Source organism: Apodemus sylvaticus, chromosome 6 (assembly GCF_947179515.1).
Source record: "Apodemus sylvaticus chromosome 6, mApoSyl1.1, whole genome shotgun sequence".
Lineage (NCBI taxonomy): Eukaryota > Metazoa > Chordata > Mammalia > Rodentia > Muridae > Apodemus > Apodemus sylvaticus.
The window spans coordinates 38627179-38653675 of record NC_067477.1 but is presented as its reverse complement, the minus strand read 5'-3'; the positions used below and the strand labels follow the sequence as shown (position 1 = coordinate 38653675).

General features: G+C 43.8%; 1 protein-coding gene across 2 annotated transcripts in view; it reads left to right on the top strand.

The window, feature by feature from the left end:
- Nucleotides 1-214: 214 nt before the first annotated feature.
- Psen1 (presenilin 1) overlaps nt 215-26497 on the top strand; it is a 46482-nt gene continuing 20199 nt past the window's right edge. The window contains exons 1-4 of one of the 2 annotated variants that reach the window (XM_052185478.1): nt 215-352; nt 11286-11357; nt 11450-11589; nt 24767-25020. In XM_052185478.1, coding sequence (XP_052041438.1) covers nt 11503-11589; nt 24767-25020 — 341 coding nt within the window. In that variant the 5' untranslated portion in view covers nt 215-352; nt 11286-11357; nt 11450-11502. Of the gene's footprint in view, nt 353-560; nt 751-11285; nt 11358-11449; nt 11590-24766; nt 25021-26497 lie in introns of those variants that run through there. The other variant, XM_052185479.1, reaches the window with a different exon arrangement.

Sequence of the window (26497 nt, the reverse complement as noted above, 5' to 3'; positions counted from 1 at the left end):
GAACCATAGTCTCAACCAAAAACAAGGGAAAATAACACCTGTAGACGGGAGAACTCTCCACTCGCCTCCAGCCCTAGAGAGGCCTCAGATAGTTCCTTAGATCTATCCAAGTGAATAAGGCCAGCTGCAGCCCCCAACCCTCGCGGCCTGCGCGCGCCGCCGGAAGCTCCGTCCCCTCCCGGGTCTAGGGGCCAACGTCGCCGGGGCCGGAAATTGCGACACCGGCGAGACCTCTAGGGCGGGGCCTAGGACGACCTGCTCAGTGGGCCGCGAGTATTCGTCAGAAACAAAACAGCGGCAGCTGAGGCGGAAACCTAGGCTGCGAGCCGGCCGACGGGCGCGGAGAGAGAAGGTGCGTGCCCAGGGTGTGCGGGGCCGAGGGTGTCTCTGCCGGTTGTGTTCACCGTCGCCTGCCCCGGGGTCCGGGCCTGTGTCTCTGAGGCCGCGCAGCGGGCGTCACCGGGGATGAGGGGCGGGTCCCGGCGGGCGGAGACCGAGGAACACCGCGTGGGGAACGGGGTGAGGCCGGTTTCTCGGGCCCCGGCCGGGGCCAGGCTGAGAGCAGCCCTCTCCGAGCTTTGGTACCCCGGAAGTGCTGGCTTCCCCCGGCGGTCGGGAGCTGGTGGCGGGCGTCGGGGGTGGCCTCTCGGATCCGAGCAGAGCAAGAGATAGAGGAAGCGCCTTAGGCTGGGTCGGCTTGAGCAACTGGTGAAACTGCGTCTCGTGCCCCGAGTGTGTCATAGTCCAGAAGTGAGTGGCACTCGGGGCTAACTTCTCCGGGTCTCTGTTGACAGACGAAGAGTCCTATGGCGCTAGTTTTTTCTTCAGAACTGTCACGATGCATGCGTGTCGGACGCTTGTAGGCGCCTTTTGTGTTTGCTGTTTCTTCCCTTTCTCGTTTTCAAATGTGGCACTGCTGTGAACAGAGGTTTGCTTCAGGCACATGAATCTGGTAGTGGAGGACTGAGTGCATAAGACATTGAGGTAACTTTTTACATAACTGGGAGAAACGAGAGTTACAGTAACAGAAACGTAAGAAACGAGAGCTGGACAGGCGATCTGTTCAACTGACGCATAAGATTGACTGGGTTCAAGATTGGAGAGTGAGAGAGAAATAAGGAACTTAGGAAGTGGTTTGGAAATACCACTTTTGAAGTGACAGCTCATGAAGATGGCCTGAGGTCAGAGCTGTAAACTGTAAACATAGGTCATTTAAGTCGATTTACTGTTTGATGTTGGAGTAGCAGCGAACTGGGTCGCTGAAGAGGATGAATGCAGAACTACAATAGTGCAGTGTCACAGAAGCTGAGGAAGACAGGGAAGCTTCAGGGAACATTGTCAGCGATCAGGAATGAAAGGCCTGGTGTTGTTTTAGAAGGATCTGTACCATTGTACCCCTGAAAGATGAACGTGAACCACAAATGCTAGTTTTAAATGTTCCCACAGACACAATTTTAAAGGTAACAAGAAACAGTTGCAATTAGTTTTAATGATTTGTTAACCCAGTGTAGCTATCAGTTTCATGTTAACAGGTAATCTGTGTCAAATTAACTTGTCTTCCCTAGATAGTAGACTTTTAAGTGAACAGAAGCAATACCTGATTCTACAGTATCCGCATCACCTGACACAGTGTTTCCTTGTCTAAAAGAAACCTGGTTCCTATTTCCCCGCTCCAAGAATGCCTGTTTAGTTTTCAGATGTCTTTTCCAGTTCCTTGTTTAAGTTGAGTGAAAGCAGAAAGAATTTATGCAAGTTAATCAGCTGTAAATATTCATTTCTCATTAAAAAACACTTGTATTCTATCCATTTCTACAGAAGTTTGAAACACTGACTCACAATAAAAATAACTTGATTATAGAATTATTAAAATTAAAAGAACTCTGGGAGGGGGGAAGTCTTTTATAGTTTCCAGGTATAGTGGCATGCCTCGGGAGTTCCAGCTACTTGGAAGACTGGGCAAGAAAATCAAGACCAGCCTTGATAACCAAGATAGTGAATGACATGGGATGGGAGGGGAATTCATCCTATCCGATCGGAACCTAGTAGCCTGTAGTCTGTTTATATGCTGTCTAGGTAGACAGAACAGATAAAGCCTATGTTGAGTTTTATCCTGTGGCTGTGTATGTATGTGTGTACACCTCTACTTTATCTGTAGAGCTAAAGTCTTTGTCTATACGCTTGCAAATTCAGAGGCCAGAGAAGGACAGTGGCTGCTTTTCTTTATTGCTTATCACCTTAGTTTAAAAAAAAAATGTTCATTTGTGTGTAGGGTTGGGAGGCTTCCATGGTAATATTCAGAAGTCTGAGGTTAGCTCTCTGTCCACTCAGTACTGGGGACTGAACATAGGTCTCTAGGTTTGTGGGGCAAGTATCTTTACTGTCTGAGCTATCTCGATATCCCGTCGCCCCCTTTTTATTTAACTTTTTTGTTTTGCTTTTTTTTTTGAGACAGGGCCCTGGCTTTCCTAGAACTCACTATATAGACCAGGCTGGCCTCAAGCTCACAGAGATCTGCCACCACAACCTGGTTTAATTTTTAAAAACTTAACTGTGTGTGTGGGGGAGCATGTGTGGCATGATACACAGATGTCATACTACAGGTGGTCATTTTATGGAATACTTGTCTGTGTTTATGTGGGTGCTGGGGATTGAATTCAGGTTGTAGGTCGTGTGCTACACATGCTCATGAGCACAAACTTTAATTTTTAAGGCACAGTCTCTTCATTGAGCCTGACGCTGTTTCAGCTGGTTGGGCTGGCCATCAGTCTCCTGGGATCCTCTTGTCTCCACCTCCCAATGTTGGGATTGTAGGTGCAGTAACTATGCCTGGCTTTGATGTGATATTGGGAGTTTGAGCTGTGCTCCTTTTGACAGCAAGCACTCTTCCCCACTGAGCTAACTCCCTAGATCCTACTGTCTTGATATACTTTGAGACTATTGATCTGTTTCACCGTAGACCTAGATGGATTTTACTTTTGTGATTCTGAGGCTCTTGAATGTACTATTGAGCATATATATTCGCATTATACTGCCTTCACAAAATCCAAAAGAAAATCCATATTCTAAGTACATTTAATCCTGAAGGTTTGAAATAAATTCTGAGCTGATTTAAGCTCATGTTCATTGTGTCTTCTGAGCCAGCTAGTTTTACCATTGTTTTAAAATAAGTTGCAACAGTAAGTCTCCATAGTAGAACTCCTCCTCCAAACCTAACATCTTAGAGCACTTACGTTCACTCAGGGCTCTGCTTCAGGGTAGAATGGGTGGATCGGCTGGGACCATTTTGATTTGAGCATCTTATTATAGGGCCCAGGTTGAGGGGCCAAGAACTACCAAACCACGCTGCTGTCTTCTCAAGGCAATGTCAGATGTATAAGAAGTCAAGGTCAGCTGCACAAGCATGGCTCACATATCTGCCAGTGTCAATCAGCAAAGATTGCATTGACAAAGGCACACTATAGGATCTCACATAAAGACTTAGCATAGGTAATGGATGTCACCCATAAAAAGGCGGAACTCAGAAACTCAGGGGATTGGTTCTAGGATGACTAGTTTCCAAAATCTAGGGGTTACTCCAATCCTTTTGGGGGACAAGAATGTAGTCATGTTCAGAGACCTTGCTTGATCCCTAACACTGAAGGAAAAATATGAACAAAAATAAATTTATTATTTATAAATCCTTCTGAACACTTTATTAATCCTCCTGTGTACTTTAAATCATCTCTCAATTATAATACCTACTAATGTAAATGCTGTGTAAGTAACCCTTACATCACGTTTATTGTGAAGAACAGCAAGAACTACATGCCGGATGTTTTCAGTCTGCAGTTGATGGGGTCCAAGGATCCTGAATTAGAAGGTATTTAGGCTAACCATTCTTCCCCTGGGGACACTGGGGCAAAGAGAGAATATTTACTGAATAATAATTTTATCTGCCATAGATGGTTCACAGAAGTGGAGTGTGATGGAAAGGGGAAAAACCACCCTCAGTAAGCTGCTTCACGGCCCTTGCTCTTTTTAGTTCTATTACTTTCAGAAAATGTCTTGTAGGGCTTGGGGAATGATTCTCTCTTTATGCCTAACAAATCATGAGTCTGTCTTGGGTATTCCTAAGTCAAGTTCTAGAATACAGTTATGCTTACATTTCCTGTGAGTTTTAGAAACCCAAGTAGAACAGGGTTTGAGGGTACACACTTGTAATCCTAGCACTCAGGAGTTGGAAGCAGAAGGACCTCGAGTTCAGGCATCTGGCGCAAGACCTGTCTACATAAATATAGAAATATGGGAGCACGCTTTTAATCTCAGCCTTGGGAGGCAGAAGGAGTTTGAGGCCAGCGTGATTTTCATAGCAAGTTGCTACCCAGCCAGGGTTACATACTGAGACCCTGTCACAAACAAACAAACAAACAAACAAACAAGGAGAGAGCTGAGGGCGTGACTCAGTGGCAGAACACTTTCTTAGCATATTTGCTTCCCACCAACCAAAATAAGTAAATCAGAATTCACACTCTAATCAGAATTTGGGCTCCCTGTCTGTCATGGAGATGAAACTGTGTGGGGCGCAGGAGGGTGTGGAGGATCCTGAAAAACAGAGGAACAGCCTGTTTGTGCAGCCTGCCGGTCCATTATGATACCCTGTCCCCAACTTTCATGATAAAGCTTTAGATTGTTTTAACAGGCTACCTTGAAATCATGGGGCTTTCTGCACTCTCAAAAAGGGCGTAGATATGAGGTAATAAAAAAGGAAAAGCTGGATCTTGATAACTCTTGTCCTCTTAGAGTCAGAACATGTCTTTGTGGATAATGAGCCATATCAGCATGAACGTGCCACCCTCCTCCTAAACTCCATCACCGAGTCTGTAAGTCTGTAGCTGTGCCACCCTCCTCCTTAACTCCATCACCGAGTCTGTAAGTCTGTAGCTGTGCCACCACCTCCTAAACTCCATCACCGAGTCTGTAAGTCTGTAGCTGTGCCACCTCCTCCTAAACTCCATCACCGAGTCTGTAAGTCTGTAGCTGTGCCACCCTCCTCCTAAACTCCATCACCAAGTCTGTAAGTCTGTAGCTGTGCCACCCTCCTCCTAAACTTCATCACCAAGTCTGTAAGTCTGTAGCTGTGCCACCTCCTCCTAAACTCCATCACCGAGTCTGTAAGTCTGTAGCTGTGCCACCCTCCTCCTAAACTCCATCACCAAGTCTGTAAGTCTGTAGCTGTGCCACCTCCTCCTAAACTCCATCACCGAGTCTGTAAGTCTGTAGCTGTGCCACCCTCCTCCTAAACTCCATCACCGAGTCTGTAAGTCTGTAGCTGTGCCACCCTCCTCCTAAACTCCATCACCGAGTCTGTAAGTCTGTAGCTGTGCCACCCTCCTCCTAAACTCCATCACCAAGTCTGTAAGTCTGTAGCTGTGCCACCTCCTCCTAAACTCCATCACCGAGTCTGTAAGTCTGTAGCTGTGCCACCTCCTCCTAAACTCCATCACCGAGTCTGTAAGTCTGTAGCTGTGCCACCTCCTCCTAAACTCCATCACCGAGTCTGTAAGTCTGTAGCTGTGCCACCTCCTCCTAAACTCCATCACCGAGTCTGTAGCTCAGAACAGAACCCACTGCTCTGCTCCTCCTGCCTTTCTCCTGGCCACTCAGCTCCCTCTTTGGAGTATATGCATTGCTAAATAAGCTTCTGCCTGGACTGTTTGTCTGTGTCTAGTCTGATTCTCCTCCTCCCCTCACTTTAAAGTGAGGAAATGAGGCCCTCACTTTAGCCCACGGCAGCACCAGCCACTTTTGTAGGGAAATAAATCAAGAGCTTGAAAACTATTTGTTTGTTTATTTATTTATTTCCCCACACCTTGAAAGCTTTTTAGCACTATGGCCATTTATATACAGCAAGAAATAATTTTAGTAGCTTTAAAAGTGATAGAAGCTGGGCCTGTGGCTTAGGGACATTACACCACAAGCCCTTTGTGGTGATTTAAGCCATGATTATTTCTCACTGAAGATGTTTTTGTAGTGTACCATTTTGTTTACATTTGTCTCAAGAGTTAGAAAATGAGTTCAGCATACAGTGAAATGGTAGAAAGTACCTTTTTTGTGTTTGTTTTCTTTTCCTTTAAAATTTTTTTAAATTTTAATTAGGATCTCTTGTAGCTCAGGCTGGCTTCAAATTCACTCTATAGGTAAGGATGATTTTGAACTTCTGATTCTCCTGCCTACATTCCTCTAAGTGTTGGAATTACAAGTGTTCAGATGCATCCCTGGTTTATGTCTATGGGGATTGAACCCAGGGCTTGGTGTGTGCTAAACAAGTGCTCTGTAAACCAAGCTACATCCCCAATGCTGGTGTGCTTCAGTGAATGGGAAGTTCTTTTAAGAGCCTATTCTGAAACTTTAAACATTGCTCCTGCGATGTTTTAGAAGTTCTGATGTAGAGAGAAGGTTTTCTAGGTGGATAGATTTTCTTCCTTTTTTCCTCCTCTACCTTGTTGTGTGTACATGGGTGTGTGCCGGAGACTGACTTGTCAAGTCTTTCTGGATAACTCTCCACTTCCTTTACTGAGCTATGGTCTTAGGCAAACCCAGAGTTCACTGATAGAGCTTGTCTGGCCAGCCAGTTTGCTTTGGGGAATTCCTGGTTTCTGCCTCTGTGTTCTGGAATTAGAGACCCACCCAGTATTTAGGTACAATTCTGAGGAATGGTATATCCAGTCCTCACGTTGCATAGTAAGCACTTTAACCACTGAGCCATCTCTTCAGAGTCTGCTCACAGAGGCTTTTCTGTGGAGCACATCTGAGCTTTGAGATTATTCAGACTGGCCTTTCCTCCCCTTGCATTTCTATTTTTGTTTTCCCCAGTACTAAGGATGGACGCCAGGGTCTGCACACGCTGGGTAAGCACTCTGCCACAGGCCTGCATCCCAGTTCCTAGTCTTTGTCTGATAGAAATTGGAGTTGCTCATCAAAACAAGGACTTCTTTCTCCTTTGTCCGACTGCCCAAATTGTCGTGCTTGGAACAAGCCCAAAGCAAGAGGGTAAAGAAGCATTTATGAGATCAGAACTGATAGGAAAGTTCTAGTCAAGAAAACACACTGTGGGTAGAAACAGGTGGTGTCCTTAAAAGGGAATAGGGTCTGTTTATAGCAGTCAAGGGACACATTGCCTGGCCTTACCTTTTGAGCTATTTGTATGAGGTCCAGTTTGACTAAGTCAGAGGTAGCCTGCTCCTTGTCTTGGGTAAGTTTATAGACTGGCCGTGTCAGGTCTGGCACTTTGCTCATTAGGAGCGAGTCTCGTTGTATCTATAAGGTCGGCAGCACAGGTTGCATAGTTAGTATCTGAGTGTTAGTGAGGGAGTTTGCTTTTTCCTCTTGTCCCTTTTGGCCTCTTCATCACCACACAAACCTGAGAGAGAGGAGGTGGATAGCATGAAGGTGCAGCAATGTGTCTTCAGTAGCTGTCCAGAAAGGAAAGCACCAAGATCTACCTGCCTTTCTTCCTCCCTTTGCAATCCAGGTCTCTTCTCAGCTACTGGCGTCTGGTGTTCACAGCGCTCAGCTGAGAATGTTATCAAGTTGGCAAGTGTCTTCTGCCATGCTGCTGGACCAGTGGGCCGTTGGCCTTCTCCATCGATGTTTCAGGCTGTCACTGGATCCACATCAATTCTGTTTGCTCTGCTCCTTTCTTTGTACCAGGAGTGTGTGTTTGTTCCATGACCTGGCCAGGGCCTGCTTCTGCTTCTGGGCTCCTTCTGAACATATTCTATCATCAGGGAAGCTCTTCATGGGAGTCCTGTGATTTCTCTGGTGACCAGAGGAGCCCTGGGTTGAGCATCCTCATCGCCTGGGATCTGGACTGGTGGGGTTTCTCATTTGCTCCTTAACCCTGCACAGGCAAATTGTCCTCACCTTGATGCTTATGACATTTGAATGCAGAGTCTTCCAGAGAACTTTTTTGGGGGAGGGGGGGCAAGCAAGGAAGTTTTTTTTTTTTTTTTGAAAGGTAAGGAAAGAACTCCCTGGAACGGGGAATAGGGGATTCAAATGAGAATTGTTCGTGGGAATTTTCAGACTTTTTGTAGATTTACTTTATGTGTATAAGTGTTTTGCCTGTGTGGATATATGTACATATCCATGTGCCTGGTGCCTGTGGACATCAGAAGAAGGCACCAGATGCCCTGAAACAGGAGTTATGAATGATTCTGAGCCACCATGAGGGTGCTGGGTAGCAAACCTGGGTCCTCTGCAAGAACTGCAAATGCCCTTTAAGCACTGACCCAACTGCAGCGCCCCAGGGAACTGTCTTAGGGTTTCTGCTGCTGTGGACAAAAACACAATGACCAGAAAACAAGTTGGGGAGAAAGGTTTTTTTTTTTTTCTTTTTCAGCCCTGAGGACCAAACCCAGGGCCTTGCGCTTGCTAGGCAAGCACTCCACCACTGAGCTAAATCCCCAACCCCAAGAAAGGGTTTATTTTATTTGACTTATACTTCCAGATCATAGTCCATCACTGGAGGAAGTCAGGACAGGAACTCAAGCAGGTCTGGAACCTGGAGGTGCGAGCTGATGCAGAGGCCATGCAGGGATGGATGCTCCTCACTGGCTTGCTTTAACGTGGCTCGCTCAGCCTGCTCTCTTACAGAACGCAGAACTATCAGCCCAGGGACCGCACCACCCGCCTTGGGCTGGGCCTTCTCCTGCTGTTAATAAATTGAGAAAATGTCTTAAACTGGATCTCATGGAGGCATTTCCTCAACTGAGGCTCCTTCCTCTCTGATGACTCTAGTTTTTGATAAGTTCACACACACACACACACACACACACACACACACACACACACAAAACAGCCAATACAGGAATGTGTGTGTGTGTGTGTGTGGTTTGTTTTGTTGTTTTTAGATAGGATTTTCTGTGTAGTCCTGGCTGTCCTGGAACTCCGTTCTATAGACCAAACTGGCCCTAAAACTCAGAGATCTGTCTGCCTCTGATACTGAGTGCTGGGATTAAGAGGATGTATCAGCATTGCCCAGCTCCCATGGGAACTTTTTTAAAGAGTCAAACAGAATAATGATTATGAAAAGAACTTTGGAAGTAGCATTAGGAGAATGCTAAAGTGACGGCTGTGTTATTGGTGGTCCTGACAGGATTTGTCCCAGAAAACTCCAGTATGGTTCCTTATAATGGCTAAACAGGCTGTATGAACATGAAAGAAACAACTTAGCTGACACAGTCCCATGCATTATAGCTTACCTTTTTAAAATAAATGCTAGGACTGTCTGTGGAGACATTCAGGTTTTCTTTTATAGTGGGAGCATTGATGTTAAGGAAGCGCCTGTGGGTGGCTGCTGCTTTTTGGGGCTGTCCTGAATGCAGGGTTCAGGAAACACCTGGACTTGGCAGGATGCTGGAACTGATAGATATGGTGCTTGATCGCTGGGAGCACTCACTGGAAAGTGAGTGACTTTAGATAAACCTCTCAGAGACCTGAGAAGGATAAATTTTACCTGAGTAAGCAAGAAGTATAATCTAAACCGCCTAAGTATCAATTAAATCGACAGACTTATCCAGTGCCTAAACAGCCACTCCACTAGGTTCCTGTGGTTGTTGATGGCTCTAAGAACAAGAGGCAGTCTTTGCTCCTCTGGCCCTCTGTGGAGAAGGATCATGGGAGAGACCAACCTAACCTTGTCTTAGGCAACATGGGACAATTTAGCTCTGGTGTCTTTTGTCCAGAGTTCCGGCAGTGTCCTGACAGGGGTCAAGGTACTGGGGCAATTATGGTTAGTGTATCCACAATCCAGGTGGAGTCCTTCTTTGTTGTGCCCATATCTTCTTGGAGATCTTAGAGCCGGGCACTGCTATGATTTGGAAATCGCTGTCTGTCAGGGTATATTTGAGCATCTTAAATGCCATATTCAGCAGGTCTCTGAAGTGCCCGAGGACCATCTGTCTATTAAAAGTGTATTTGAATAGACAAACTGCTTGTTTCTAGCTATCCATCTTAGGCTTAGCTGTGTATATTTGAAAATATACACAAGTGGATAAATAAAGTTTGAGGTTGCCTGCTCCAAACTGTGCCTGTAATATTAAAATAATGTACTTTTTAAACAGTGAAGACAGAACGTAAGTTTCAGAATAAAAAAAAACCCAAGTTTTAACAAAACTTAATGTCTCCAAAATTAATACAAGTATGTTATTATTACCTTACAAGGTTTGGTTGTCAGGGCTACCCAGCAAGGTATGTTATGTTTGTTTGTTTGGTTGGTTTGGTTTGGTTGGTTTTGTTTTGTTGAACCCATAACCGGGGTGTCTGCCAGCCACGTTGCTGCCCGTAATCAAGGTGGTGCTGAAGCCATGGTTCCACCCTCTTTATTCCATGGTAAAGATGGAAGCCACTTCCTAGTCTTTCTGGCAGTGGGTGATTTAAAAGTAGCAGTCTGCTCCTTCACCATAACTGTACCACCGAGACTGTGCATGAACCTGGGGGCAGTGGGGCAGGGGCGGGGCTAGGTGCCACCTGGAGCTGTGTGTGGGGAGGTGGTCAGTGCTCCCCAAAGCTGCTGTGGTGAAGAGGGTGGGCGAGAATGCACTTCCCAAAAACCTGACATAGGGAGTTCCAACCAATTTGGATGAATTGTTCAATCTGAAATCCGGTGGCACCCGTTCTCCTGGGCTTTGCCAGGGACCAAAGGCTCAAATGCACATCGTCCTGCACATAACCCTGGGGTCCTACAGTTGGGATTGCAGGGATTAGCCTCAGCTCAAATGTCTTTGAACCCAAGGCTCCCCGGCTTTCAAAGGCTGCTGGGAGGTGGTGCAGAGAAAGATGGGGGAAAGGAGAGGTCCCCCACTCCCACGTGGCTGGGGGCTCAACTCCACCAGAGTCAAGACACCAGATGATAAGTTATTTCTCCACTGGTGAAGTGAGCCAATTCAAGCCAGGCTAAAGTATATTAAGGAGGCTTATTGGGAAGCAGCTCTCAGGAGGCTCGATGGTTCCGAGGTGGGGAGAGAGACAGGGAAGGAGAGAGAGAAAGAGCGTGTGCGCACAGGTAGAAGTGGAGAGGGGGAAGGAAGAGTCCAAAATGTTAGGATTATATAGGAGAGAGCCTCTTGGGGACCAGAAGCCAGTGTAGGCCTGAGGGATGCTGGGAGAACCTGGAGGTCAGTTCCTGTCCTGGTATGTAAAATATGCAGCTCAGCTGTTTGTCCCAGGTCTGAATCCCAACAGGTACAAGTGGATTTGGCTAATTATTAGCGGCTTGATAAAATTCTATTTTATACTTAATCCAGGAACCAACACAAGACAGCAGCCCTTCGAGGTCCGTAGGCAGCTTGGCCTGGAGGAGAACACATGAGAGAAAGGTTTGTTCTTCCAGAATGAAATTCGTGAGAGAGTTTGAAAACAAATGAGTCATCTTAAAGCATAAAGTTTTGTTTTGTTTTTCCCTTTTCAGAATCCCAACAGGCTTTGTTTTCTTTGAAGAGGTATTTCTGTCCAGTTGCTCCAATGACAGAGATACCTGCACCTTTGTCCTACTTCCAGAATGCACAGATGTCTGAGGACAGTCACCCTAACAGCAGCGTCCGGAGCCAGGTACAGTGTCAGTGTCGGCTGCTGAGACTGGGCCGGTTTGCCCTACTTTGTTGAATGTCTTTTCTTATTGAGCTGAGAGGAAATGTCACAGCCTTGGTGCTAGGGGACCCCAAACTGCTTTTGTTTTACTCTGTTCTGCCAGGGACTTTAAACTCATATCATCCCAGCTGAAGTTTTGTCCATCTTCCTGATGTGTAAGGACCTTCCTGATGTGTCTTGATCCTACTCTTCTATAGGAAGAAGTGACTACATTTTATTACTTTTTCTAGTGCCGGCCAGTTCCTGACAGTTTTCAGTAAGTGTTTAGTGATAGTGACTATACAAGGCAAGGTAAACTGTTCTGAGTTCAGGACCACACATAGTAAATCTGTCTGTTATAATGACGTTAGCTAAGCACTACTGACTGGTGACAGACTCCACAGTAGCCTGTGAGCTGTCTAGGGAATTGGTAGAATTTTCTAAGGTACAACCAGGATGAAGGAAAACCTTGACCAGGCCAGTCTCAGGTCTGCAAGGTTGCCTTGGGTAGTATGTACTTGCTAGTAAAAGCTGTCAATAAAGGCAAGTCACAAGTGAGGATGAGGGACCTAGAGAGATGACTTAGAGGTCACAGCAGTTCCTGCTCTCCCAGAGGACCCCAGCTACATCTATATGAGGTGGCTCACAACTGCGTGTTAACTCCATCCCCAGAGGATCTCTTCTGGTCTCTGAGGTGTGTGTGTGTGTGTATGTGTGTCTAAAGTTTGAGCCTTAAGATTTGTTTTTGTACTCTGAAGATTTTAGGGTTCTTCACTTTCCTATCAGTAAATTTAGATAATTTTCTAAATAATCTCAGTACTCTCCTAACTTAAATGTTTTGGGAGGACCAAGACTTTGGAGGAGCCTGTGACTAGATTGTAGGACTTTTGAGTTTTAAAACTGTTATAATCCTGAACAAATAGGATCAAAATTAAACTGCTTACCTGCCATTTATTATATCATAAGTATAATAAATTTAAATAATTTTGGAAAAGACTAGCCAAGTTGTGCTTAGTTGGCAGTTAAGCACCATTATGTTGTTAGGTGACATAATGAAAGAGAACATGTAAACCATCTCTTGTTCCCTAGATCTCTTGTCTTTACCATATCCTCTTAACCTCCTTAACAGATACAACCATAGGCGGCAGGAGTCCAGAAAATAGTGTCTCATCTTGGGCTGCAATGTATTAATCTTACTTATGGTAAAGGGACTTGATGTTGGAGAGCTGATGTTTTTTAAAACCCAAAGATTTCTAAAACTGTTATTGTATAATGTTCTAAGCATCTAAAGCAGCAGTTCTCAGTCTTCCTAATGCTGCGACCTTTTAATACAGCTCTTTATGTTATGCTGACCCCAATCATAAAATTATTTTCATTGCTACTTCATAACTGTAATTTTGCTGCTGTTATGAATCATAACGTAAATATCTGATATGCAGGATATCTGATGTGTGACCTCTGTGAAAAGGTTGTCTCCAAAAGGGTTGTGGCCCACAGCTGAAGCACCACTAACCTAGAGTATAGCAAACAAATACCCAATTTTATTGAAGTTAAAGACTGCATTATTTGGCATATAAGGCAATTTTTAATCTGTTTCTGTGACTCTTACAAAGAACACCAACAACTCATTATTTTTCTGTAATACCACAGTTCAAAACCAGAGCTCTCCCCCAGCCCCTGTTTCTATTTATTGATTCTAAACTCAGTAAAATCATAAGCAAATAAAATAAATCCCTATGTTTGTTTTGGAAAGAGAAACTAGTTTTATGACAACAACAAACAACCCAGAAACTAATTGAAGATCCTCCTCCCTGTCCTCACCCTTTATTCACAGGAGTTACTCTCTAGCTGTGGCTCTTAACACGTTTACTCTAAATACACACACTTACACACACTTTCAGAACTGCATGCATATGTAGTATTTGCTCCTGTGCTCTTTTCTTTGGTGAATATATAAAATTGTTTGTTCACAGATGTTTGATAGTTAGTTCCCAGTTTCTCAGCACACTGAGCAGATCTGTTGCCAGTGGTGAGACCTTGAGCGGTCTCAGAGTTAGAGACCAGATGGACATCTCTGCCCAGTGTTTCTCAGATATAAGACAAAGTAAGGAACTGGAAGGACATTTTATTCTAGAGCAAGATTTCAAAAACAATAAGACACAAGGCAGATGCTTTGTTTCTTGACAAAGCTGTGCTAATTTATGACATAAAAATTATTACTTTAAAATTAGAATGAACTTACAGAGCTAGTAACAGATAATAAATGTTTAGTTAGGTATTAGTCTTTTTTTTTTTTCTTTTGGTTTGGTTTTTTGGAGACAGGGTTTTTCTGTATAGCCCTGGCTGCCCTGGAACTCACTCTGTAGATCAGGCTGGCCTCGAACTCAGAAATCCGCCTGCCTCTGCCTCCCAAGTACTGGGATTACAGTTGTGCGCCACCACTGCCCGGTTCTGGTTTCTCTTTCTTTTTCTTTTCTTTTCTTTTCTTTTTTTTTTTTGGATTTGGTTTTTTCGAGACAGGATTTCTGTATAGCCCTGGCTGTCCTGGAACTCACTCTGTAGACCAGGCTAGCCTCGAACTCAGAAATCCACCTTCCTCTAACTCCCGAGTGCTGGGATTAATGGAAAGACATGTAAACAATTAGACTGTAACTCCTTAAGCCTCGGAGTTCTAGCACATGACTTACTATGAATGTATAGAATGTAATACTTAAAATGCTTAAAGAAACCATGTGATGAATTATCTTGAGAAGATATAAAAACTAAGAACTACAATAAATCAGTTGTGTAGCCTTATCTGCTTCATCCTGTATACATGAATCTATGTATGCCTTTCTTTCCTATTATTGGAACTGTTGCCTAGAACTAGTAAATGCTTTCCCATTTCCCATTCAGTCATTGAGTTAAGCTACTCTTCTAACCCCAACCAGGGCCGGCCTAGGACTCCGCATTTATTACTGTAGAATCTAAGCCATGAGCATGAGGTCTTAGGAGACCGGGGACTCTTATTTTTTTTTTTTTCTTTCTTTTCTTTTAGTATAGAATGGAGTTTATTCAGGGCATGGGGGTGGGGAGTTAAGAGGGTAGTAGAAGCAGAGAAAGGCAGAGAGAGTAGAGAAATAGAGAGGCTAGCCATGACCATGTAGAGAGAGTAGGGGACGGAAATGGGAGAGGGGGAGTGCAAGAGGCAAGAAGACAAGAGGGCAAGAGTGACTAGAGACTCTTATTGGCCCCGTTCTCTCTCTCTCTCTCTCTCTCTCTCTCTCTCTCTCTCTCTCTCTCTCTCTCTCTTTCCTTTGGTATTTTGGATTTGGTTTTTTTTCAAGACAGGGTTTCTCTGTATAGCCCTGGCTGTCCTGGAGCTCACTCTGTAGACCAGGCTGGCCTCGAACTCAGAAATCCACCCACCTCTGCCTCCCAGAGTGCTGGGATACAGGCGTGCGCCACACACACACCCTACCCCCTCAAGCCCCCTCCCCCCCTGCTTCCGTTCTTTCTCTTAAGGATACAAAAAGGCAAAAGAAAAGCTTAGCTGGGCAACGGTGGCACACGCCTGTAATCCCAGCACTTGGGAGGCTGAGGCAGGCGAATTTCTGAGTTCGAGGCCAGCCTGGTCTACAGAGTGAGTTCCAGGACAGCCAGGACTATACAGAGAAACCCTGTCTCAAAAAAACCAAACCAAAACAAAACAAAACAAAAAAACCAGAAAAGCTAATAATGATACAATTTTCTTTTCTTTTTTTTAATTTATTTACACTTCTGTTGTTTAAAAGATTTTATTTTAATCAGAAAAGGAAGTGATGTGTGACTTTAATCCTAATACTTGGGAGACAGAGGCAGGTAGATTTCTGTGAGTTTGAGGCCAGCTTCCATGTTTGTCTATTCGACAGAAGAGAACATTATATCACCTAGATTGGAGTAAAATCTGATGTAGGTTCTTGGAGCCGAACCCTGGTACTGTTCTTAACCTCTGAGCTGTCTCTCTAGCCACAATGATAAAACTCCTTAGAAGTCACACAGAGCACGGATGTCTGTCTATTGGGAATTACTGAGACTGAGTGCACTGCACTTAGAACTTCAGTGTATGTTGGCTGACACTGTTGGAACTCTTTCCACAGTAAAAAGCTTACTGCTTGCTCTTTATAATTTTTTTTCACAGGGTTTTGGGTAACCATGGCTGTCCTGGAGCCTGCCATTTCGCGCATGTTGGCCTTTATCTTACAATCATCCTCTTACCTCAGTCTCCCATGTGTTCAGAGGCATGGCCACCATGCCTGTGAAAAACTTCTGGTTTTAATTTCTCTTAAAATAATGCTATGTCTAAACCATTTTAGTAGTTAACAAGATTTTTAATTTTGGAAACCCTGTATTTTTAGTATCATCTCATTTTAACAATTTTCAAATACTCTTTTCTTTTTTGTTTTCTGAGATAGGGTCTTTTTATGTAGCACTGGCTATACTAGAACTCAAAGCATATTTTAAAACTCCTTTAAAAAGATACTTAAACTTAATTTCATTTATTTTAAAAGAGAGTCCATCCTTCTGTGTAGTTTAGACTGTTCATCTGCCTTAGTTTCCCAAGTGTTGGCATTACAGTTGGCTGCCACTAGGCCCAGTTTATTTTGATGAGGTCTTGTTGAATTGCCCAGACTGGCCTCAATTTCAATATCCTCCTGCCTCAATCAGAAAGTATAAGTATGTGCTACTGTACCTTGCTGACAATCTTTAAGAATGGCTTCATTGTGAAATAATTGCCACATGGAGTAGAGTATTCAGTGTGATGACTTTTGTGTGTATGTGTGTGTGTGTATTTTTCAAGATAAGGTTTCTCTGTGTAATTGTCCTACCTGGCCTAGAACTCACTCTAGACCAGGCTGGCCTTGAACTCACAGAGACCTAAGCACTGGGATGTATGTACCACCATTTCTGGTTCAATGTGATGACTTATAACATGCATAAATACTTGTAAAAATCCATCCTAGAGAAGATAAGAAGAGACCCCATTACCCCCAAGCTGCCCGTGTTCCCTTTGTGCTGCCCTCCTGCCTCTCCCTGCCCTGGCAACCACCCTCAGATCTTTTTGTTACCTCCCTCTGGTGTTACTCCTCCAGAAGTGTATATAAATAGAACTAGAACTGTGCTGGGCTGGAGAAATGGCTCAGCCATTAAAGGCGAGTCTCACAATCAAAAATAAATAGAATCCTGCAGACTCTTTTGACTGGCTTCTTAATTTGGCATAATTATTTTGAAGTTGATGGGTGTTATGTCAGTAGTCTCTTTTTATTTCTGAGTTGTAGCCCATTATATGCTTATGCCATAGTTCATATATGCCTTGTTTGAATATCTGGGGGGTTTCCAATTTGACATATTACAAATAAGGTGCTGTGGATATTCAGTTAGAGTACTTTAAGTGGACATTGTTTCTCTGCAAGTGGATGTCCTTGATCAGCATTGCGTTTGAAGAAGACTGTTGTTGCAGGGAAGTGTCTTTGTGCCCTGGCACACTGCTTCACAGACCTGTCCCATTGGTCAGTTAGTTCTTGTACCAGCCACACATTCCTACTATCACTGTAATTGTATATTAAGTTTTGATATCGCTGTTTAACAAAGTGGTTGTTATTTTGGTTTTGGTTCTTTATAAAATAGTTGGACCTGATGGTCCACATCTTTAGTCCCAACAGCAGGAGACAGGAACAGATCTCTGAGTTCAAGGCCAGCTGGTCTACTTATTTTGTATATTTAAGTCCTTAGTGGTTTTTTTTTTTTTTTTTCAGTCAATTTGCAAACCTTTCTTTTAAAAGGTCAACTGGCAGTTTGTGATTGCATTGATTCCATTCCTATGTTGTGTAGAGGATTTGTGGAACTGATATTTTCATAATGCTAGTCTTCCAGGAATAGTATAATTCTATATTTATGTAGGTCTTTTAACTAAAATCCTCAATTGTGGCAAATAACACAGTTTGAAGTTACCATCTCATCCATTTTGTTTTTGTTGTTGTTGTTGTATTTTGTTTGGTTTTGTTTTTCTTCTTTTTTTTTTTTAATTTTTTATTTTATTTTATTTTTTTGAGGCAGGGTTTCTCTGTATAGCCCTGGCTGTCCTGTAACTCACTCTGTAGACCAGGCTGGCCTCGAACTCAGAAATTCTTGCCTCAGCCTCCCAAGTGCTGGGATTAAAGGTGTGTGCCACCACCACCTGGCTTGTTTTTGTTTTTCAAGACAGGGTTTCTCTATAGCCGGGGCTGCCCTGGAACTCATTCTATAGACCAAGCTGGGCTCAAACTTATAGAGATCCTCTGCCTCCCAGTTGCCAGGATTAAAGGCACGTGCCACCAGCACCTGACTCATCTTAACCAGTTTTTAACTCATAGTTTAATATTAACCACATTCACATTGTAATCTAGAACCATTAAACTGTCTTGCCCATCTGCATGGTAACAGTTAACTTTTCTGTTTTTCTGTGTGACTACTCTAGAATCTTGCCTTCTCCAGGTTAGCTTACTTCACTTAGTGCGGTGTTCTCAGAGCCATCCATATTATAATGTGACAGGATTTTCTTGGTGCATTGTTTTCCTTCTTGCTCCCTCCCATTTTCTCTCCAGCATAGCCAGGCCTACAGGTGTGCACCTCCATGTCTGCCTAGGATATCTTTAAGGCCGAGAAATACTCTATTGTATATTTATAGTGTTTCTTTTGGTATCATTTGTCAATGGTATCCAGGCTATAAAGGACAATGTGCTTCTGTGAATGTGGTTGTGCAAACATCTCTTTGAGATCCTCTTTGCAATTTAGTAATTTAGTAAATACCCTCAAAATGGGATCACTAGATCATATGCTTTTTTTTTTTTTTTTTTTTTTTTTTTTTTTTGGTTTTTTGGATTTGGTTTTTTCGAGACAGGGTTTCTCTGTATAGCCCTGGCTGTCTTGGAACTCACTCTAGACCAGGCTGGCCTCAAACTCAGAAATCCGCTTGCCTCTGCCTCCCAGAGTGCTGGGATTACAGGCATGCGCCACCACCGCCCGGCTGATCATATGCTATTTTTAATAATTTTGAGCAGTGTCTTGGTTTGCTTTAAACTTAATGTCCTCCTGCCTCAATGTCCTGAGTGCTGGCAATACAGGGCTCTGCCACCACGGCTAACCCCACCCACCTCAGGAATACGCACGTTGCTTTCCTTAGTGGTTGTATCATTTTATGTCCCAGATAACAAAGTACAAGGGTCACAGTTTCTCCACATCACCGCTAGTCATTTCCTTTTTATTTTCCTAGAGCTGCTCTCTAACCAGGCGAGCACTATAGACTGAGCTACGTCCAGCCTGCCTTTTGTGGGAGTGTTTTTCAATGGTGGCTATCCAAGCAGTGTGTGACAAGCTTTGATATGTTCCGCAAATAGAACTTCCTAAGAGTTTCTTGCATTTGCAGATTACCTGTTCTCTGCGCTGCTTGTTCCTATGACGCACTTTGTTGTTGGTGTAGTCCTGTTTGTTTTGTTCCTATTCTTTAATTTCTCTTAGCACTGCTTTGTAATTTTAATGTACAAGACATTTGGGGCAGGAGTCCCTAGACTACTCTCGGTTCTGTAATTCACAGAAAGGCCTCATAGATCTCAGGAAAACTATAGTCTTCACTGTTACAGTTGATTGCAGTGAAAGACTACAGATTATCGTTGGTAATAGAAGAAGGCACATCAGGCAGGCCAGAGGGCATTTGCTTGAGATTCCAGTGGATTTATGCAGACAGTGCTTAATTCTGCTGGCTACAGCATGTAACAACACACTTGCAGTATTTTCACCAGGGAAACAAACTCAAGCCTCAGTGGCCAGGGTTTTATTGTTAATGGTCCATACAAACATGGTTGGCCTTAGTTTTCTACCGCCTTTAGGGGCCAAGCTAACTCTTCCCTCCCCATAGATCACAGTCTAGGTTGCTGGTATGTCCCAAAGCCTCTCTAAACAGTCCTAATAGGATACTCCAAGGGCTTATAGATAACGCCTAGGATCTGAGCAGGACAGAATCTTGGCAGGTGCAGGGTTTAGAAGACCCTGAGGCACTGAGTTTGTAGCTTTACTGTTCAACAGGCCGTTCAAGTCTTTCTAACCACCTGGCTTGGCTTTCTGGTGTCTTTTCTATACTGCCCCAAAGTAATCACATCCCAGATTTTTCTTCACCACCTGTTTATTCTTTGCAGAATGGTCCCAGACTGTAGTAGTTGTGTTTGTTTATGTCCCTTGCCTCAGAGTACTTCAGGAGTCCAGTGGCCTGTGTACCAGTGGCTGTCATTCAGTCCCCACCCCCACCCCCCAGTGTAGCAAATGTAGTAATTGGTATTTTAAAACTGAAACAAATTTATATAACAGGAATGGAAAAAGACAGGAATATAGTTTCTTTTTTAAATTTTTTTATATGTATGTGCATGAACCTGTGAGAGTAAATGTTTACCACATTCATGCAGGAAGTCAGAAGAGGGTGTTGGATCTTCTAGAACTGGAGTTTACAGGCTACTATGAAAGTTCTGGGAACAAAACCTGAGTCCTATGCAAGAGCACTAGTGTTCAGTAAAAATAAAAATTACACTGAGACCTTGTATCTCACCTACGAAATTGGTAAGAAATCCAGGCATTTGCTCCCATGACTTCGCAAGGGTGTGGTGAAACTGACAGTTTCCTACATTGGCAAGACTCTAAACTGGCACAGTTTCTCAGAAATGAGGGCAGGTTGGCAAATGTAGTAGAATTTCAAGTATACCTTGTTTCATCAATTATTCCTCAGAGAAGTTGCTCTACGACTGTGTTGGGTGAGTGTGTGTCGCTAGGTGACTAAGAAGGCCTTCCTTGCAGCGTTGTTTGTAAGGCAAAAGATTGAAAGTGAATTAGATTTTCACTATTAGGGATCAGGCAAATAAACATAGTGAATTTATACAGTGGCTGTGTGACTGCCTAGAAAACTAAGAAATAGAAACATGAAGAGACAGGTACAAGGACCCAGGACCTGTAGTCCCAGCTCCTTCACAGGTGAGACAGAGGACTGGGTGTAAGTAAGCTCAGGGCTGACTTGGTGGACAGAGTAGCAAGACTCTGTCTCAAGTTGAAAAAGGAAAAGATGTCTTTATTCTGGTGCATAAGGGCCTCAGAGCGCAGAAGCAGACCACAGCCTTGTTTACAGGGGCTCTGGGTCCCAGCTCAGGTCAGTAGCATTCAAGCTGGGTCTTGAGAGACAGCAGGTCATGAGCAGGGAAACCTTAAACTTTAAGAAGAAAATGAGAAACTGGTTGTATATGCTTTTTCATACTTTCTTACTTTAAAATCATCTAACCTTTAAAATCAGTTGTACCTTCTGAAAGTTGAAAACACAAAGACTATAGACCAAGAGGAAGAGTGAGTGAGTGAGTGACCTGGGTGAGAGAAAACCATTCACTGTTAAGTGAACCACGCCCTCCTAGACCAGTTCAGCTCAGGATGGGGCGGGGCGGGGTCATGCTGTTTACTAACCAGAATATCCAGTATAGGAACGAGTGCTTCATCTATCTTGGCCTAATTAGCTGTTCATACAGACAGATGCCAGGGCTGTGGTGCCAAGAAAGTTACACCTATATTTAATTAATGGTGAACATTAATTCATCATTTAGTTAGAATTGTATTGCTAAACACAGACCTCACAGATTTAGCTGATGACTTGAACACTAAGCTTGATTTCTCTCTCTCTCTCTCTCTCTCTCTCTCTCTCTCTCTGTGTGTGTGTGTGTGTGTGTGTGTGTGTACATGGGACTTTAGTCTTTATGACTTTGTATTGCTCATAGGATAAAGTCTCAAGTCCTTGGTAGGGCAAATAAAGTTTTTTATAACCTGTCCCTAAAAGGAAATTTTTAAAAGAGCCAGGACCCGTTCTGTGGGACTGCAGTTTGAACTGAAGGCCTCGCTCGTGGTAGGTAACACTTTACCACTGATCTACATTCCCTTTTTAAAGTTTTATTCTGAGACTGGGGCTTACCACGTTGCCTTCAACTTTGCATTTCTCCTGCCTCAGCTTCCTGAGTACTGAGGATTATAGGTGTGCCTGCCACACCCAGATTACTGGTTTCAGTATTGCTACTGCAGAGTATCTGGGGTACAGTAGAAGTCTCCTGATTACTTGTGAGACGGTGCTTTAGGTACTTTGCTATTGCTGTGATAAACACCATGACCAAGGCAAATTATAGAAGGAGGATTTTATTTGGGTTCATGCTTCCAGGGGCAGTAGAGTCTATGACTAGCATAACAGGGAAGCATGGTGGGAGACATGCATAGTGGCTGGAGCAGGATGATAGACAGACAGACAGACAGGCGCGCGCGCGCGTGTGTGTGTGTGTGTGTGTGTGTGTGTGTGTGTGTGTGTACACACACACACAGCACTGGGAATGGAGTCGCTTTTGAAATCATAAAGCCTGCCCCTAATGACGTATTTCCAGCAAGACCACACCTCTTAAACCTCCTAAAAAGCATCATGAATTAGGGACTGAGTATTTGAATATTTGAACATTTAAGCCCGTGGGGATATTTTTACCACCAAAGATGGGTATGTTGCAAGAGAACTTAAGGAGAATCTTAGCCCACACTGAGTCTTCCAAGCTCCCATATTGTTTCGGGTATGATAGGTTAAGGAGAATTTTTTTCTGGAGGCAGGCTATCCTGGGTTCAGACCCTCTGACACTCACTAGCTGTGTCTGTTTCTTCACTTGTAAAGGGATGGCAATAGAGTGACTGAAAATGAAAGGATATGTACATGTTACAGTCCCCGTTTTATAGATATAATTTTATGCTGCTACTGAATGTGGAATGTATTATTACTGTGTGTGTGTGTGTGTGTGTGTGTGTGTGTGTGTGTGTGCTTGAACACACTCATGTGCCTGTGGAGGTCCGAGGACAGCGTTGTGGAGCCTTTTTCTCCTCCCACCTTTATATGGGTTTTGGGGATGGAGCTCAGGTTGTCAGGCTTGTACCGATTGGTGGGTGGCAGCAACCGCCCACGGAGCGTGTTTGTAATGAGTGGTGGTAAGACTCCACAGTAACAGTCACACTCTGTAATTGGAACTGAGATTTGAAGGTTGCTTGTTTTCAATCATCTTCCTGAAAGAACTTAGCTTAATCAAGTGTTATTTACCAACAGTGACTATTAACACTGGTAGTTGGCTTTGCTTTTGTCATGTGGTTTCAGGGAGTTGATTGATAGGTTTGCCAACAAGTCCCTTTGCCCTCTGAGCTGTCTCACCAGCTCTGTTATTGTTTTTTTATTCATTTTACCATTGGTAAAATGTACGTTTTAACAAATGAGCAAAAAAATACCAAAATAAAGAAAAAAATAAAAAAGCCATGGACCAATGAGATGGATCATTGGATAAGGTCACATCCTTCCACACACAATGACCCAAGTATCTGTACACACACACACACACACACACACACACTTAGAAATATAGTAAAGCCAGGAATTGAGACTCTAGTTTGGTAATGGAAGAGCTCTTGCTGAGCATGTATGGGGCCCTGGGCTTAGTTTTTAGCACCATAAACAAAAAAAAAAAAAAAAAAAAAAAAAAGAGGGGACAGAAAGCTCAGTACAGTAAGGATGAACATAGCATCTCATGTGGGAGCTGCTGGAGCACGGGAAGGGGTCAGTCCTGCAAAGCCAGAGCTGCAGGACTCCATGACACAGGGCGACAACAGGATGTCCAAGATGGCTCCCACTGAGCGTCCAGTGTTGATAGTGTAGAAGCCAGAGGCCTCAAACCAGACCAGTGACTCACTGCAATGACCATTTGCAAGTAAAGCTGTTTGGGCAAAAGGGCGCACTGAGAGGCACTCCACAGCTACCATGGGGAGATTTTTTGTTTTATTTTCTTTTGCAGGGGAGTTTGCAAGGTTGGAAATATGGAGAGACAGGGACATGAGTGGGATTGAGTTGCATGATGTGAATTTCACAAAGAATCAATAAAAATTATTTTTGTTTTTTTAAAAAAAGAATGACAGTAACAGGATGAGACCTGGGTTTAACCGAGCAAAGTAGGATTTTATACAAGATTGTAAATTCATGCAGTCCATCCGTCTAGCATTTATGTTCTTTATCAGGCTTAGTGATGGTGGGAAGATGGGGACAGGGAATATGGGAATTATTTAAGGCTCTGTGCTGTTCAGAGAGTGCTTGTTTGTTTGGGTTTTTGGGAATTGGGGTCCCTCAGTGTAGTTCTGGCTAGCCTGGAGCTCATTAGAATTCACTACAGCACAGGCTGACATTCAGCTCCCACGAGTCAGAATTAAAGATATATGCCGCCATGTTTGGCTGGGATATTTTGTTTTAAATTAAGGAATTTTTAAAAATGATTGTAGTCTTACATAGTGTTGTGAGAAAGAATACGGAAAGATATCTTGAATATCACTACATGCATTTTAAATTATTATTAATAATGAATCCCAGCACTCTGGAGCCAGAGGCAGGTAGATCTCTGAGTTCGAGGCCAGCCTGGTCTGCAGAGTGAGACTATTACCAGGACAGCTCAGACTACATGAGAAACCTTGTCTGGAAAAATCAAAATAATAATAACAACAGCAATAATCAGGTAGGGAATACTTCATGAATTTGAAAAGATGAGATTTCTAAGTTCGTAGCTGCATAAGGGACGTGTGGGGCAGAGAGTTGGCTCTGTGGTTGGCTAAGAGCACTTGCTTTTCCAGAGGACCCACGTTCAATTCCCAGTTCCTGCATGGCAGCCCACAACCATCTGTAACTCCAGTTCCAGGGGATCTGATGCCCTCTTCTGGCCTCTGTGGACACCAAGTGTATGTGTGGTGCCTAGAAGTATATGAAGGAAAACACCCATACACAAAAAGAATCGATGCAGGTCTATAGTATTTAAGCCAAGCCTCCAAAGAGGAGCGTGATTGCCTTAGGAGGGGAATAGGAGGGGCGCAGTGAGCCAGGACCCAGGCAAGAGGGAGGGAGGGCTGGCTTCCTCAGGGAACAGCGGGAGATAGAATCTAGACGTTAGAACTGTCTGTAAGGTGGCTTTTTCTTGCTTCACATTTTTTGAACGTAAGTATTGATGGGGCCATTACCGTTTATCCCAGCTGTACTTCGAGAATGCCTTGCACTGAGAGTCTGGTTGACTGAATGCATTTCTCGTGCTTTTAGAATGACAGCCAAGAGCGGCAGCAGCATCACCACGACAGGCAGAGACTTGACAACCCTGAGCCAGTATCTAATGGCCGACCCCAGAATAACTCAAGGCAGGTGGTGGAACAAGATGAGGAGGAAGATGAAGAGCTGACACTGAAATATGGAGCCAAGCATGTCATCATGCTCTTCGTTCCTGTGACCCTCTGCATGGTCGTCGTCGTGGCCACCATCAAATCAGTCAGCTTCTATACCCGGAAGGATGGGCAGCTGTACGTATAAGAGTGTCATGGTCTAGGCCAGTGTGGCTTTTCCTCGTAGCATATTGTTATTCTCTCGAAGATCTCTGTGCCTGTGCACCATGGACCATCCATCTTTTCTGATGGCCAGAGGCAGTGGAGATGATGGGATTGATAATTTGATGGTTTTTGTTTTGTATTGTTTTGTTGTTGTTTTAGTTCTAACCTTTTGAATTCTTACTTTTGAGCCAGCAGGCATGGTGGCAGGGCCTGAAATCCTAGCGCTTGGCAATGGCTCATGGAAGTTTAGAGGTTTAGGAACCATGGATGTGGGGGATCGCCATGTGATGATTGAGACACAAGCATGGGCCTAATCAAAGCCCTTGGCAGTGAGAAGGGTCAATCAGCAACTCAAGTCCGTCTTCTGCTACAAACAATGCAAATCCAGGCCAGCCTGAGCCACACAAGACTGTCTGAAAACAATATTCCTGTTGTCTTCATCTTGGCTTGTGTGTTAAATCTTTAAAGATAGCTACCTTCATCTACTGGTACTAGATTCTTCCTAGTATTTCTCATAGCAGCCTGGTTACTGTTTCTCAGGCTAGTCTGGCATTCACTATGTAGTCGGCCTCCTGAGTGCTAGGATTATAGGTGTGTGTCACCATACCCTGTTTTATGAGCCTCTTATAGAAACTCAAATGACACACCTTTTTTCTCTCTCCCACAGAGCAACACAGGGGTAGGCAGCCCAGATAGGTATATTGATCTTTTAGTCACGAAGCATATGGGCTTCTTTCTTCGGCTTCTTTCTGTCCTAGGTTTCCTTAGGGTCCAGACTAGAGCCTCAGCTTCCTTCAGCAGCAGGAGGAAGTTGAAAAGGGGGCGCAGGCATCATAGCCAAGAGCACTCCTTGCAGGAACTACCTCTATAGCTTGCTTGTTCTAAGTTCCTTGGCCATTATAGTTTCGTGGCCATGCCTGCTATATATAAGGGCAGAAGTAAGGTCATTGCACGGGGATTTTTATGTAAATGAAATAGAGAAGACAACTCCAGTTATAGTTACCCTACAGATAAAAGACCATTATTCAAACCCTGTCACCTCTCTCTAATAACTGTTCAGCCTCGGTAGTTAATATGGCAGAACCTGGTTATGTAACTGATTCTAATTAGCTGTGGAGAAAACCTTGGGTGAGATCATTATTTCAGTATAAAGCATCCACTAGATGGAGCCAGTGCCTACCTTTTCATAGTCTATTCCTTTTACTCTGAAGTCGTTATTTTAGAGGATAGCTATTTTCTTAAGTTAAAAATTATTAGCTAGAGGGTTGGAGATGGCTCGTTAGAGGGTGCACGACACCCACACCAGGCAGCTCATAACCACTTAATTCCAGCTCCAGGGGCTGGGTGTGTCTGCCCTTCTTGGACATCTGTACACATGCACACAAGGTACACACAACTTAAAGTAAAAGTATACATGTCTGCATTTTTACAGTTTTTAAAAAATATTGCC